Source organism: Lycium barbarum, chromosome 6, assembly GCF_019175385.1.
Source record: "Lycium barbarum isolate Lr01 chromosome 6, ASM1917538v2, whole genome shotgun sequence".
Classification (NCBI taxonomy): domain Eukaryota; kingdom Viridiplantae; phylum Streptophyta; class Magnoliopsida; order Solanales; family Solanaceae; genus Lycium; species Lycium barbarum.
Genome location: NC_083342.1, coordinates 317,054 through 330,985, shown reverse-complemented (window position 1 = coordinate 330,985; position 13,932 = coordinate 317,054). Strand labels below are relative to the sequence as shown.

The window sequence follows — 13,932 nt, the reverse complement described above, 5'->3', positions numbered from 1 at the left end:
CCTACTGGTGACAGCCTAAAGGATAAAGTACACTTCCCTTGTCAGCTTTCTTCCTCCGCAACATCAAAATATTCTCACTGGAAAACTTGAGAACCAAAAATGTCATCAAGAGTATCAGTAACAGTGTCACAAGACGGAACAGCTGATTACCGGACAGTACAAGAAGCAATAGACGCCGTTCCATTATCCAACAAGTGTCGCACTGTCATTCGTGTAGCTCCTGGTGTTTATAAACAGCCTATCTATGTTCCCAAAACCAAGAATTTAATTACCCTTGCTGGATTTAGTCCTGAAGTTACTGTAATTACCTGGAATAATACTGCCACTAATATTGATCACCATCAGGTACATCTTTCTTCTTTATGTGCAATTATACTCCTTCGTGATATACTGCCTCCATTCCATAATAAGTGACTTTTTAGGCTTTTCATTGGTGCTTTGGGATTTCAAGAAGATATTGATATTCTTCTTCCAATATGACCCTTATTTACATAATCAAGAATCATTAAGCTTTTTTTTAGGCATTTAATTAGGCGTAAGTTAGTAAAAATACAGTGAGTACTTTCTTAAGGGATGTGCATAAGCCTAAAATGTCACTTATTATGGAATGGAGGAAGTAGTTTGAGTAGGCACGGAGTTTGAAAAAGAAAGGAAGATTTTTGAATCTTATGATCTAAAATAAGTCAAAATCTAAAATAAGTCAAAGATATTTGCGTGGTTATAAATCATCTCATTTAGTGCAAAAGGTAAAGTTTAAAGTTAAATTGTTGTCAAATAACTAAATGTATTATTCTTTTTTGAGACAGACTAAAAAGAAAAGTGTATCCATATCACAACTACTAAAATGTGCTAATAGGTTGCTCTTAATTCTTGAACATCTATCAGATTCCTATAAATAATTTACTACTAAGGGGTCGTTTGGTACGCGGGATAAAATATGGGATTTCTAGGATTAAGTTTGAGATTAAATTTATACCGTGCTCGGTTGGTAAAACGCATTTCGAAAATTGTGATATTATATAGGTTTATGCTTCTTTTTTTTTTAAGCTTCTTTTTCTGTTTTAAATTTTTAGAGAAGATTCATACTTTATTGTTTGGTTTCAAGTTTCACCGTCATCAAAAGAAGTGATCTTTTTCTTAGGGCCCATTTGGCCATGAAAATTTTGAGTATTTGAAAAAAAGTACTAGTTTTTTCTGGTTTTTAGAGTGAAAAATGGTATTTGGAAATTGGAGTTGTGTTTTGGCCATGATTACAAATTAGAGTTTGTTTTTGAATTTTTGTGAGTGATTTGGAGTGAAAAAACTTTTTGGTGTTTTCCAAATTCCAGAAAATTTTGAATTTTCCAAAATGTTATGGCCAAACATGATTTTTGGAATTCAATTCCGAGAAAACAGTAAATATTCATGGCCAAGTTTCTTTTCTGTTTTAAATTTTTAGAGAAGAAGATTCCTGCTTTATTATTTTAGGTTCGAATCTCGCCGTCATCCAAAAAAAACAAGATTGCATTTTGGTGGAATATATGTCATATGTTACGACCTATCTATAACAGTTAGCTTCTATGAAATATTTTGCTACAACTCTCAAGTTTTCTTTGGAACCATGTTACTATGTTATATTGCAGTTCATGTAGTAGCCAATAAGTATTCGGACAAAGGACGCCATTATAGAGCGGTTTGACTGATGTATTGAGTACATAATTAAGCAAATAAAGATATCAATTTTAGGAGAATACATGGACATAATGAAATTATTAGAAGTGTCTATCTTTAACAGTTTTCAGCTTTTAGTTGAATAGAACAATTTACCATAAGGATGTGTTGAAGACATAACCAAGTTAAATAAGTGTCTATTCTTTAGTAATTTAAGCTTTTAGATGAAATGGCATAATTCGACTAGGCATGTTAAACACATGATGGACGTGTTGAAGATAAGTATAAAAGTGTAGCTCTAGATGAAACAAAAGAATTGGTCCTATGTCTGTTAAACACGTGATAGGTGGTGTAACACATAATTAAGTGAAAAAAATTAAATCTTTTATCGGTTTGAAATTTTAGATGAAACATTCAAAGTCACTTCAACATTCATCTCTGCTTCATATGCTTACCATTGTGCAGTTCAGTTATTGATTTTCATTATATCTGACACTTAGGCTGCAAGGCTAATTGGTACTGGGACATTTGGATGTGGAAGTACAATAGTGGAAGGAGAGGATTTTATTGCTGAGAACATCACCTTTGAAAACTCTGCTCCTGAGGTACTCTATATTTTTTTCCTTTTTGATCTTTGCAAATGGTGCATGTAGCTAGATTCATATTGCTTCATTTCTTTTTGGTCTTTTCTAATAGGGATCAGGACAGGCAGTGGCAATCAGAGTTACAGCTGATCGTTGTGCGTTTTATAATTGCAGATTTCTTGGTTGGCAGGTGCATACACTACATTATTTGCATTCTGTCATATTTTATTGTTTACCAGAACTTTTGAACTTCATGTCTAGTAGAAGCAGGCGCGGAGCTACATGGTCCCAAGGGTGGTCAGGCAAACGGTGTTCGCCGGAAGATTATAGAGTGTATATAGATAAAATACTGTTTTATGTCAATACATCTAAAGATTTGAACATCCTTAACAGAATTGAAAGCCTTATTCCAGCGGTAAAGGGTGTGTTGATGTCACACCCGAGTACACAGGAGCGATTCTCAGTAGCAGAGCTACTAACCTACCTTAACTAGATATTGTGTAGTTTGATACAAATTTTTTGTCGCATCCATTCATCAAAAAAAAAAAAACAAAAAAAAAAAAGCTAGTGTCAAGGACTCCATGTCAAAGAAGAAACTCTGTAGCTTATATGTGCTCTGATTTCCCCCCCAAGAGTGATTTCATATGTTTATGGATCATTTCTGAATTCTGTTCATTTTCCTGCCATGCTCAAAAAGGTACAGTTGGCTTAATTAATTTCCCGCAAATTTGTCTCCTTTGTGGATGTATATAGCACATTTATTTCTTGATTGCAAGGAACATTGTTGCTCAACATACTCTTTATTTTTTGTGGTGTCTACGATTGTCGACCTTGAGGGGTTTTAATCTTTTTCTAAAGAACATAAATTAATGTTTGCAGGATACATTATATTTGCACTACGGGAAGCAATATTTGAAAGATTGTTATATCGAAGGAAGTGTAGATTTTATTTTTGGTAATAGCACTGCTCTTTTAGAGCATTGTCACATACACTGCAAATCGACGGGATTCATTACTGCACAAAGCAGGAAATCTTCTCAAGAGACAACCGGCTATGTGTTTCTGAGGTTTGTGACTAGTTGGATTTGGTTATTATTCAGAATTCCGATTATTTAGAAAATGAACCACTTTATTGTTTAACTCGTGCTGGTTCTTATGTTTGTTACTTAATTTCTTTGCTCTTTTGGTAAATTTTGTGCAGATTCAAGGTCCCATTATACTGATAGGCTATAATACATTTCTAGGCATCTAAAGATCTCGGCTGTGTTAAGAAACTTTAATTACTTGACATTAATCTGGTTCTGGCCTATTGAGTTATCTAATCCATGGGATAATTGGTTTGAATTCCTATTTCATGGATACATTGCCCTTTCGCTGATCTGATGGTGTCACTATCTCACCTAAACTTCCATAAAACCAATCGGCCCAATAGCTTAAAGCAGAATTCTGTATTTATTGTGATGTCCTATCTGTCTAGATCCTTGACAAAAGGTACATGAACTTTCTGTAAAAGGTATGCTTGTGTGATTTCTGGTTGGTTTCATTACATTGAAGTTGATCTTCCATTTGATTTCACATTTATAAAGCACACCTTGTTTCAGATTCTCTATGCTAGTAGCCTTTAATAACAGTACTTAGTTTGAATATGAATGTTCCTTTTTGTCCCATTGATTTAATTGATTATGAGAAGAGATGCACAAAGTAACTGTTTGAATGCATAAATCTTGGGATTAGTCGTTTGGGATGCTACAACAGATTATAGAAAAGGTTGAACAAGGTCTTCTCTAATTTATATTTGAGATAATAACAAACAGATACTTCTAAGATGTAATTGCTTTTTTACTAAATACTGTTTTCCAAATCAAGTTGCATATCCAAATAGGCCGATGCAAATATAAACATGCATATGTATAATATCATTATGTATACATGTGTGTGTGTGTCTCGCATGTGTGTTGTGACATTGTCAGTAGGATTGAATCTCAAGAAGTGGTCTTAATCAGATCTTGATGAACATCAAGTTTGTTACTGTCCTTATATTCCCTTTTCACCTCAGAAATGATTCTTGCACCCCGGTTTCGAAAAGGCAACTCCTAGTTCCGCTATCTGAAGATGATGTATAGCATCTCATGCGGTGATAATGCCTAGTGCCTAAATAGAATTTCACCTTTTCTTTTCCTTGACTGTGCAAAGGGACTGGTTTTTTTTTTCAACAAAGGGACTGGAATAGTAGCTTTGTCTTGCACTTTGTCCTGTACCATCTTGGTACCATATTAATAAAAACTTTAACTTATCAAAACCAAAAAACAAAGGGACTGGAATTGACTTCTCTAAAAAGGAGATACAACTATTTCATCTATGTTTGGCAGTGCTTTAGTTTACTGACCTAGTAGATTGGTTTTAGCTTTATAAGCATTTGCAAGATGAATATTAATTTCAAAAACTGTGCTTGGTTCTTTTGCTAATCTACAACGGGTGAAGAACAATGTATTTTCGTGTACATTGTCTTTTTTTCCAAAATAAGTTATGCAATGAACTTCCTTGACTTGAACTAAGAAGCTACTCATACACAAGTCCGCAGCTACTTAGTAACCTTAGTTAGGTACAGTCATTCGGTACAACTTGTCCCCAAGAAAAAGGTATAATACGACTCCCTCTATCCAGTTTATGTGGCAGCATTTCCTTTTTAATTGTACCAAAAAGAGTGACAGCTTTTTAAATTTGAAAACTATTTAACATAAGCTTCTCATTTTACCCTTTTGCTTTAAAATTTTCCAGACACAAGCGTTTGATGGAAGCAATTGGGATCTGAGTTGGAGCTTCTTTATCCTAAAGGCTTTAGACATAAACAAGCCTACAAAAAAAAAAATTGAAGGTGTTTTCTATAACGATGAATTATCGAAGTTGATAATAACATGAGTCTTTAATCATAGTAAGAGAAAAAAGGGGATTGGATCATTTGAATCTAGTTGGTGATAGCATGATGTCTTTCTTGATTTAATGACTTTGTAATTCTTCACATAGTTTCGGTCAATCTGGAATAAAAGTTCAGGTGTTGCAAGCATAGCCTCTTTCTTTTTTGTGTGTTTCCGGATACGGAATGTTGCAAACATAACTTTTGAAGTCATACTTCGATATTAGAGAAGGGAGTTTCATGTGATGATTCTCGGAACTTGAAGGGTTGACACGTATATTTTTTTATCTGTGAAGGAAAATTCTAGTCTTGAGTTGGGGGATGGAGCTTCGTGTCTTCATGATTTTTGACCTGGAGTACTCTTCTGTTTTGTCTTCTCTGTCAATTTTTTTTTTTTTTTAATTCACTGTGGTAAATTGCTGTTTAAGAGAGGTTTAGCCTTTTCCAACATGTCTCAGTTAGAAGATCTTAGCTATAGTTATGGGGTCTTATAGAAAGTTTAAACTTCATTTTATCACTCATGTTTATGTCGAAGCATCATTATCTTTAAGATCTCTGTCCATTTTTCACTCGAAAAAATTGTTATTGGAAATTCTCCAGTTAAAAGCTCAACTCAGGTTATGATGACGCCACATCCTTAATCTTGTTAAAGTTTCACTTAGTGAGTGACCAGATTTAATTGGGAATTCCGACTTGTGGTAGTCGTTTTATAAATCTAACGTAAACCCATCTATCAATCAGCTTTATCGTGAAAGCTCATAGTAAAACTTTTTATAGAGAGCTTCATCTTGGTACGAACTTTTCCTCACATTGATGTCTGATTCGCTAAAGAATTCAATGGCAGATTAATATTTAGATATTTTTTCTCTGCAATTTCAATCTTTCATGCTAATTTTTATCATTCTTTTTTTTTCTTGCCTTGTTGATTCTTTTGAAACCATTTTCCTGGGACTATGAAGATGTGTGATCACTGGTACTGGAGCGACCTCATATACACATCTTGGACGCCCATGGGGGCCTTTCGGGAGAGTGGTTTTTGCCTTTTGTTATATGGATCACTGTATTAAGCATTGCGGTTGGAACAACTGGGGTAAGGCAGAAAATGAGAGAACTGCTTGCTTCTATGAGTATAGGTAAGTCTTCTGAAATGCTCAATTTACAACAAAGATTCAAATAATCATATTAACTTCTATTTCACAGAACATTTTAGTCATATGCTGCATACAAAATATTGAGGTAGGAATTGCTGTCTGGCCAAAATCTTCTCTAGGTACAAATCTTGATGAGAAGTGTGCAGGTTGATTAGGGCCCCTTTGTACAAGTTATTTTTCCCCTCTTTTTCAAAAAGTATTCACAAAACATTGTTTGACATTAGAATGACTTTTTGGTTAGTTTCTGAAGATTGGTTTTTCCCTTGCAAAACATCAACTTGTTTAAACAGAACTGTATGTCCAAACACGAGTTCAACTTCCAATTACCATTTTTCAACTTCAACTTCAAATACTACTTTTTTTCAAATGTCACTGAATTCGTGTCCGAAGTCTACTTATAAAAGAAGCTAATTAACCCTTGTGTGTATCCTATCATTAAGCTATCATCTCTAAGGTAGTTCTTTGGTGAAACTGCTGCAGGTGTTTTGGACCGGGTAGTTGCCCGTCAAAACGAGTGACCTGGGCCAGAGAATTGATGGATGAAGAAGCAGAACAGTTTCTCATGCATGGTTTCATCGATCCAGATCAACAAAGGCCTTGGCTGTGTCAGAGGATGGCGTTGCGCGTACCATATTCAGCATAAAGCTCGGTGTCTCGCCATTACCTCGTTAGATACCCTTTTGCAGATCAATACCTTAAAATTTTGAAATTCCACTCTTTATAAATAAAATCTTAGTACTGTGGAAGGTTTAGTGAGAGTGAGGTCACATTCTTAGTGGCTATGTTGCTTTTATTATTGTAGCAAAGTTACTAAAAGCTTGTGGGAGAGTATTTTCTACTACTGTGAAGATCATCATTGAGCTTCACCATAGGAAAGAGTTCCATACCGCGGCTATGCTTTGAGATGTTAAAGTTTACACACACTTAATGTTCACACCTAACTATATTAACTTATTATAATTTAAGCTATAAATCGACGTGTGAATGTGTTGATCAACTATGGGTTTGTGATAACAGTGTGCGTAAAGACATATGTTTTGTATTTATTGGTTGGTTCAAGAATGTGATTATATATCTTTTGTTAATACGTGTGTCGTTTGTTCTAAATAAAATGGTACCTCTTAAGTTCTTAAAAGTTATAGAAACTTTCTTATAGCCACACAAATAATATTACATGTTTTAATCATATGTTTAATTTATTTATTTTTTACTTAACTATTTTATCTGGTACAAATACAATGTATTAGGACTGGGCTAACGTGTTGTTGATCTCACGTGCTCTCACGTTACTTGGAAGTTTAAGCTAAGAGCCAAACGAGCAAAGCAATCATTCAAAGGGAAAAAAGAAGAAGTTAATGCTCATTTAAAATTAAATAGATGACACGTGTCATTGACCACCGTCACTTTGAGCAAAACCACTCACATGTCAAGCTGACACACACTCCATCTCTGTCACGTGCAATTGCAACCCACCCTCCACCCCCAACAAAACACACACCACTCTTTTTTCTTATGGGTGCGCTTTGAGTAAACCACACTTCACGGATAATAGCCCGAAATCACAAAGAAGATATAAATCACACTAAGCAATTTTGTGCGATGAACTTGACTGAGAAGCGCATATAGGTGACATCGAACCCAAAACCTCCAATTTGGGAGATACCAACTTGGGCACCACCGGAGTGGCTAACACAGACCAGACCAGATTAACATGGCTTCATGAATATTTATTTTATGAAAAATGTCCAAATTGCTTGCTGTTATATAAAATTACACAATTTTACCATCCGTTAATTTTTTTGTTAGTATATATGTATCCTTGTTGTTAGTACATTACTATGTACTTGCCCAGTTGCCCTTGCTATTAATAGAAATTCTAGCGTAAAATGATGAATTATAAAATGTCTAAATTCGTCGAGACAAGATATTTAAATATAAGACTATTTACCAAGAAAAAAAAAAAAATCTAGTGTAGGTATAATTTAAAGCCATACATTTGTCCTAGTCAAAATCCAAAAGTTTAGTTGTCTACAATTGTCCCCTTCAAACGCAAAAATAAAACCCCCTCCTTCTCTTCCTCTTCCTCTTCCACCTCTCTCTCTTCTCCATTATCTTCACTACCATCTTCTCTCTCTATCTATTTCTCTCTTTAGAAAGCTCGCGTGCAAACACACACAACACACGTACGTTCATACACATTATAACTTCGTTCTGTAATACTCCTTAAATTTTACCCTAGAAAAAGTTTATTCGATATGGAAAGTACTCCAGAGTTCTTCCAAAGAAGCAAAGTCGTCGTCAGTGACCATTTCGTCGTTGAGGATCTCCTTGACTTCCCCAACGACGATGAAATATTGGTCACTGATGACATGTTGGACGTTGATTTTGCTACTGGAACCTCAATGGATTCTTCATTTTCCGGTAGCAATAATATTAATCAAGAATCACAGTTCCCTAGTGATATTGGCTGCCAGAGTTTCAATGACGGGCACTTTTCCGGTGAATTCTCCGTGCCGGTAAGTAATTACTCTTTTTTTAATGAAAACATAACGCATTAAAACTAATATGTGCTTTAGTTTTTGTTTTTATTTTGTTATGGTAATTAAATTACTAGACATGTAACTTTAACGCTTTTATACGTAAGAAGCTTTGTTTTATTCAATGGCTTTTATTTTCTTCTAGAAAGGAGAAATACTTACTTTTTTTCTTGTTTGATTGATGAGGGAAAGAGTAAACTGTGGAAAATAAATTAAAGAAAGGAAAGTTCCAGGTTTCTTAATTTGTTATGGAGGACCATACATATGCTGCATTTGTTATTTCCTCTACAATTAAATTTTTTTCTTCCCCAAATAGTAATGCATTATTAGAAACAAGACGAAAAATATTTATTGGATATTTCCTGATAATTATTCTTCATGAGTTCACGTTGGATTTTGTGACTATATGTAGCTTCTGTAATTTTCATTATTGTAGGGTAATCTATAATGGAAATTGAAGTATTGCTAATTTATGTTTTTGTTTTTGAAATTTTTACAGTATGATGACTTGGCTGAGTTGGAATGGCTATCGACTTTCGTTGAAGAATCATTTTCGAGTGACGACTTGCAGAAGCTACACTTCACGTCAGGAATGAAAGCTCAAGCTGATGAAACTTCTGCAACTCATCAATGTCATTCAGAGCCGAATCGGGCTATAACTAGCCCGATTTTGAGGCATGAGATTTGCGTCCCTGCTAAGGCACGTAGCAAGCGGTCTCGCGCAGCACCATGCAACTGGGAGTCTCGCCTAATGGTATTTGCTCCTTCAACCAACACAACTCCAACTACAATAACAATTCCGACCATGTCATCGCCAGCAGAGTCTGATGTTACATCTAATTTTAGTAAAAAGAAAGTGAAAACAACTCCGAAGAAAAAAGAAAGTTACCCTAATTCGATTTTTGCCATGACAAGCAACAGTGAAGGTCGAAAATGTCTTCATTGCGCTACTGACAAGACACCACAATGGAGAACCGGGCCAATGGGCCCGAAAACTCTCTGCAATGCTTGTGGAGTGAGGTATAAGTCGGGCCGACTCGTGCCCGAGTACCGGCCCGCAGCAAGCCCGACTTTTGTGCTCACCAAACACTCCAATTCTCATCGTAAGGTGGTCGAGATTAGGAGGCAAAAGGAACTTCTTCAAGTCCAACAGCATCAACAACAATTTTTTCATCAGAACATGATGTTCGACGTATCCAATGGCGATGATTACTTGATTCATCAACGTATTGGACCCGATTTTCGGCATCTAATTTAGTGATTTGATGGTATAATAGTGTAGGTAGTTTATTTTAAGAATTTGAGTTTTTCAGAGAATTTCTCAAAATTTTCCTAGATTAATATCCTAGGACTAGATTCCTAATTTATTTTGGATTTGTTTTAGCTTTATAATTAGGGTAAAAGAACGAGAGATTAATTAATATGAAAGATGAATGAGAAAAAAAAAAAAAGTTGAAGGAACATTACAAGTAGGAGCTAGTGTAGCGATATAGTTATCTCCTATGTTCATTTTCCATTTGCCAAAAAAAGGTGCCAATATATTCTCAAACCAAATTTCATAATGCAAAATAGTTGCTTTTCTTGTTTACTTTAGCATCATCCCCTATGTATTAATTCTCCGATTTTGTATATTTTCTTTACCAAATAGGAAATAAAGGAATTAAATGGAAAACATCAGGTAAGAAAATATTGCTCATTAGGTACGTGCAAGGATGTCAATTTGTGGCTACAAGAAGACATCGAAGTGTGCTTTGCATGATTTACAGATTGGTAGAATAAAACAGTCCAGCCGGTTCTTTTAAACGTACTAGACGCGGATGCCCGTGCGCAATTTGGATTATAATTTATCTATGTGTATGTAGTTGTGTTTGAGTAGTGATAATAAATATATTTTATATTGCTAATAAACATACATAAGTTTGCACTGTTTTTATGCATATATATACTATGTTCAAAACACGATTAATATAACATTGTAGTTTGTGCTCCGTATCCAAAACTTTATTATATTAGTGTTTGCTATGAATACAAAGTTGGCAAAAATTATTAATATTTTTTAAAAGAGAAGACTTGTTTAAAAAGGAAACTATTTTCCTCACTTTGAGATAAAATAATAGCAATATTTAAGCCTCAGTTGATACTTTGAATTTTAATTTGATTAATATAAAAGTGTAAAATATTCTATTGTTAATGTATGTAGATTGGACCTAAATTATGTGTATGTAGTTGTGTTTGGGTAGTGATAATATATATATATATATATATATATATATATATATATATATATATATATATATATATATATATATATATTTTATATTGCTAATAAACATACATAAGTTTGCACTGTTTTTAGACATATATATATATATATACACACACACGCACTATGTTCAAAACATGATTAATATAACATTATAGTTTGTGTTCCGTATCCAAAGCTTTATTATATTAGTATTTGCTACGAATACAAAGTTGGTAAAAATTTGTTAATACTTTTTAAAAGAAATGACTTATTTAAAAGGAAACTATTTTCCTCTCTTTGAGATAAACCAATAGCAATGCTTAAGCATTAGTTGATACTTTGAATTTTAATTCGATTAATTTAAAGGTGTACATATTCTATTGTTAATGTATGTAGATCGGACTTAAACAATTTAATAATTATTTTTTATCAAATTTGATTTGGATAATTCTAATTCAAATTATTAAATTAATTTTACATGATTAAAACGAGACAAAGTAAAAATTTGATTTTTATTTAAACGAAGAACTACTATTTTTTAATTTTTGATAAATATTGTTGGTTTAACTCATTTTACTTGTCATGTTGTCTTTTGCACGATTATTTAAGGAAACATCAATTAGAATTATAATTTGACTAATTTATCTTATTCATTATTTGATCTCCATTTAATATATTTTTTTATTTTTTTTATTACATAGGGGGTAGGGGAAGGGGAAATGGGGAGGGGATTACAATGTGGGGATTCGAACCCTCACCGACAAAGTGAAAGTTCATGTAGCCAACCAACTGAGCTACTAGATTTCCATTTAATATTATTTTTTCTTTTACGACATTAATCACTTTTCTCATTTATTAGAGTAAGAATAAAAATGAAAAAATGATTAAATTTTATCTTATTTTAAAATATAAATATTTTAAGTATATTTATTTAGTAAACATAACAAATAAATGACATGGCGGAATAGCAAATACAACAGTTAAATATCTAGATTAGATTTCCGGCTAATATAAGAAAAGAAAGGAAATTATATGGTTTAGGTGCTTAACCTTTTGAAGAAAAACAATAATATGGGTTCCATGTTTTTTACTGTACAATAATTTCATTTGCTCCACTAATGGGTTGATACGCATGTGACAATGAATCCACTATTATTGACTTAATGAGGATACTTTGGGAATTACATGAATATTGTTTGATTTTTTAATATGGGGTGCTTTTTTAAAATTTTTTTTTTTAAGGGTGACTGATGACGAAGTATTGGTAAACCCATACTGCTTCTATATAGTAGATAGATGGCATATGCCGGTGCGCACTTTGGATTATAGTGTATCTATGTGTATATAGTTGTGTTTGGAAGTGATAATATAGTAGTAAAATTGCATTGTCATATAAACAGAGTGCTATATATGCGTGTAACAATCCAAGAGACGGATTAAATATTTACCAATAATACGTACAATAAAAAAATTATTATATTTGAAAAAGTATAAAAGGAAAAGGTCAACTAAAAGAAAAGTACGTATCTCCTTTTTATGAAAATAATAATCTACACTAATGAAAAGGAAAAGCCAGGACATTTTGGTACTTTCACCTTGTTGGTTCAACAATATACATTCAGCCTAGCAATACCCTAAGAACTAAAAAAACCTCTCTTTAGTCTTTGTATTGGGAAGATGAGAATAAGCGTTAATTTCAGCAAAGAAGATGCATATATTGTATATATTGTAATTTGTAGTACTAGAAAGCCAATGTAGAAATTTACAGAGAATGTTATTCGATAGACACGGCCGCCAACAACAAGAACACAAATGACTTTTTTCTAATTAAACCTAAAAATGGTTTTATTTTCTTTCTCATCATCTTCTATTAACCTTCTTATAATAAACATCGTTTTCTGCTACACAACTTGGCTCTCACTCTGAAAATTCATTAGCATATATTATATGCACAGAATTCAATTCAATAATTCACCAACCATCTCAAATATGTGCACATCTACCTAGGCCCTCGAAATGGAGATATAGAAAGCAATCAAATTAGCAAAATGTAGTTTAAAAATAGTGTTGCTTACTTTCATGTACGCACATCATGTGTGCCTCACCGCAAAGTCATAATGAGATTAAAAATCGAGGCTTTATTGCAGCAGAACATGGATGGCTGTACGTGTTGCATGTCGATCGAATGAATGTGATTTTTTCACTTTTAATTAGAGATTTCGAATTCAAGTTGGATTCCGGTGTTATTTGTCTTTAAAATTTAACCCATTCATCAAGTAAACTATTTAATAATCTAAGCATCACAATACTATTTGCTTACACAAATCTTTGTAAGTATCTCTGAAAATGTCTCACTAAATCTGGTTATTATTCCGCTAGCTAATCGGAACATAATAATTTCTTTTTCAAAAAAGGGTGGTACTGAGTAGTGACTAGTATAGCTTAGGATGCTATTGGTATTGCATGTGCGATCCTAGGCATCAGTGATCCATAGGCCTGAATATAAATTATTAAAATATTACTACCCATTTAATTGAAATAAATTATTCTGATTACGCCAAATAAATAGTAGTATTGATTAATTGAAATAAAAGTTAACTTCCTGCCAATTCTCAGTATGTCTACTGCAACCAAGGTGCTTTTTTGGTACTTCATTACACTGTTCTCATTATAGTGTCATTCAATTTGATTTAATAAGTTATAATACTTGCTTAGAATAATTAATTTAGCTGCAGGAGCTGTTGCAGAAGCAGTGGTATTGGAATTATATTGCTTGTCATTAAGAAAACATTTGCAGCTGCGAGTTAACACTAATCATATTAAGTGTAGGAATTAATGGAGAAAACGATGA

General features: G+C 33.3%; 2 protein-coding genes across 2 annotated transcripts; both read left to right on the top strand.

The window, feature by feature from the left end:
* LOC132600343 (pectinesterase 31) lies at positions 1–7,296 on the top strand. Its single transcript, XM_060313417.1, has 6 exons — positions 1–345; positions 2,151–2,255; positions 2,347–2,424; positions 3,114–3,301; positions 6,108–6,281; positions 6,780–7,296. Exons 1-6 carry the CDS (start codon positions 100–102, stop codon positions 6,940–6,942), a joined length of 954 nt encoding a protein of 317 aa, XP_060169400.1. The 5' UTR covers positions 1–99; the 3' UTR covers positions 6,943–7,296.
* Positions 7,297–8,143: 847 nt separating this feature from the next.
* On the top strand, positions 8,144–10,555 carry LOC132599424 (GATA transcription factor 9-like). Its single transcript, XM_060312797.1, has 2 exons — positions 8,144–8,815; positions 9,336–10,555. Exons 1-2 carry the CDS (start codon positions 8,555–8,557, stop codon positions 10,092–10,094), a joined length of 1,020 nt encoding a protein of 339 aa, XP_060168780.1. The 5' UTR covers positions 8,144–8,554; the 3' UTR covers positions 10,095–10,555.
* The last annotated feature ends 3,377 nt before the right edge of the window (positions 10,556–13,932 follow it).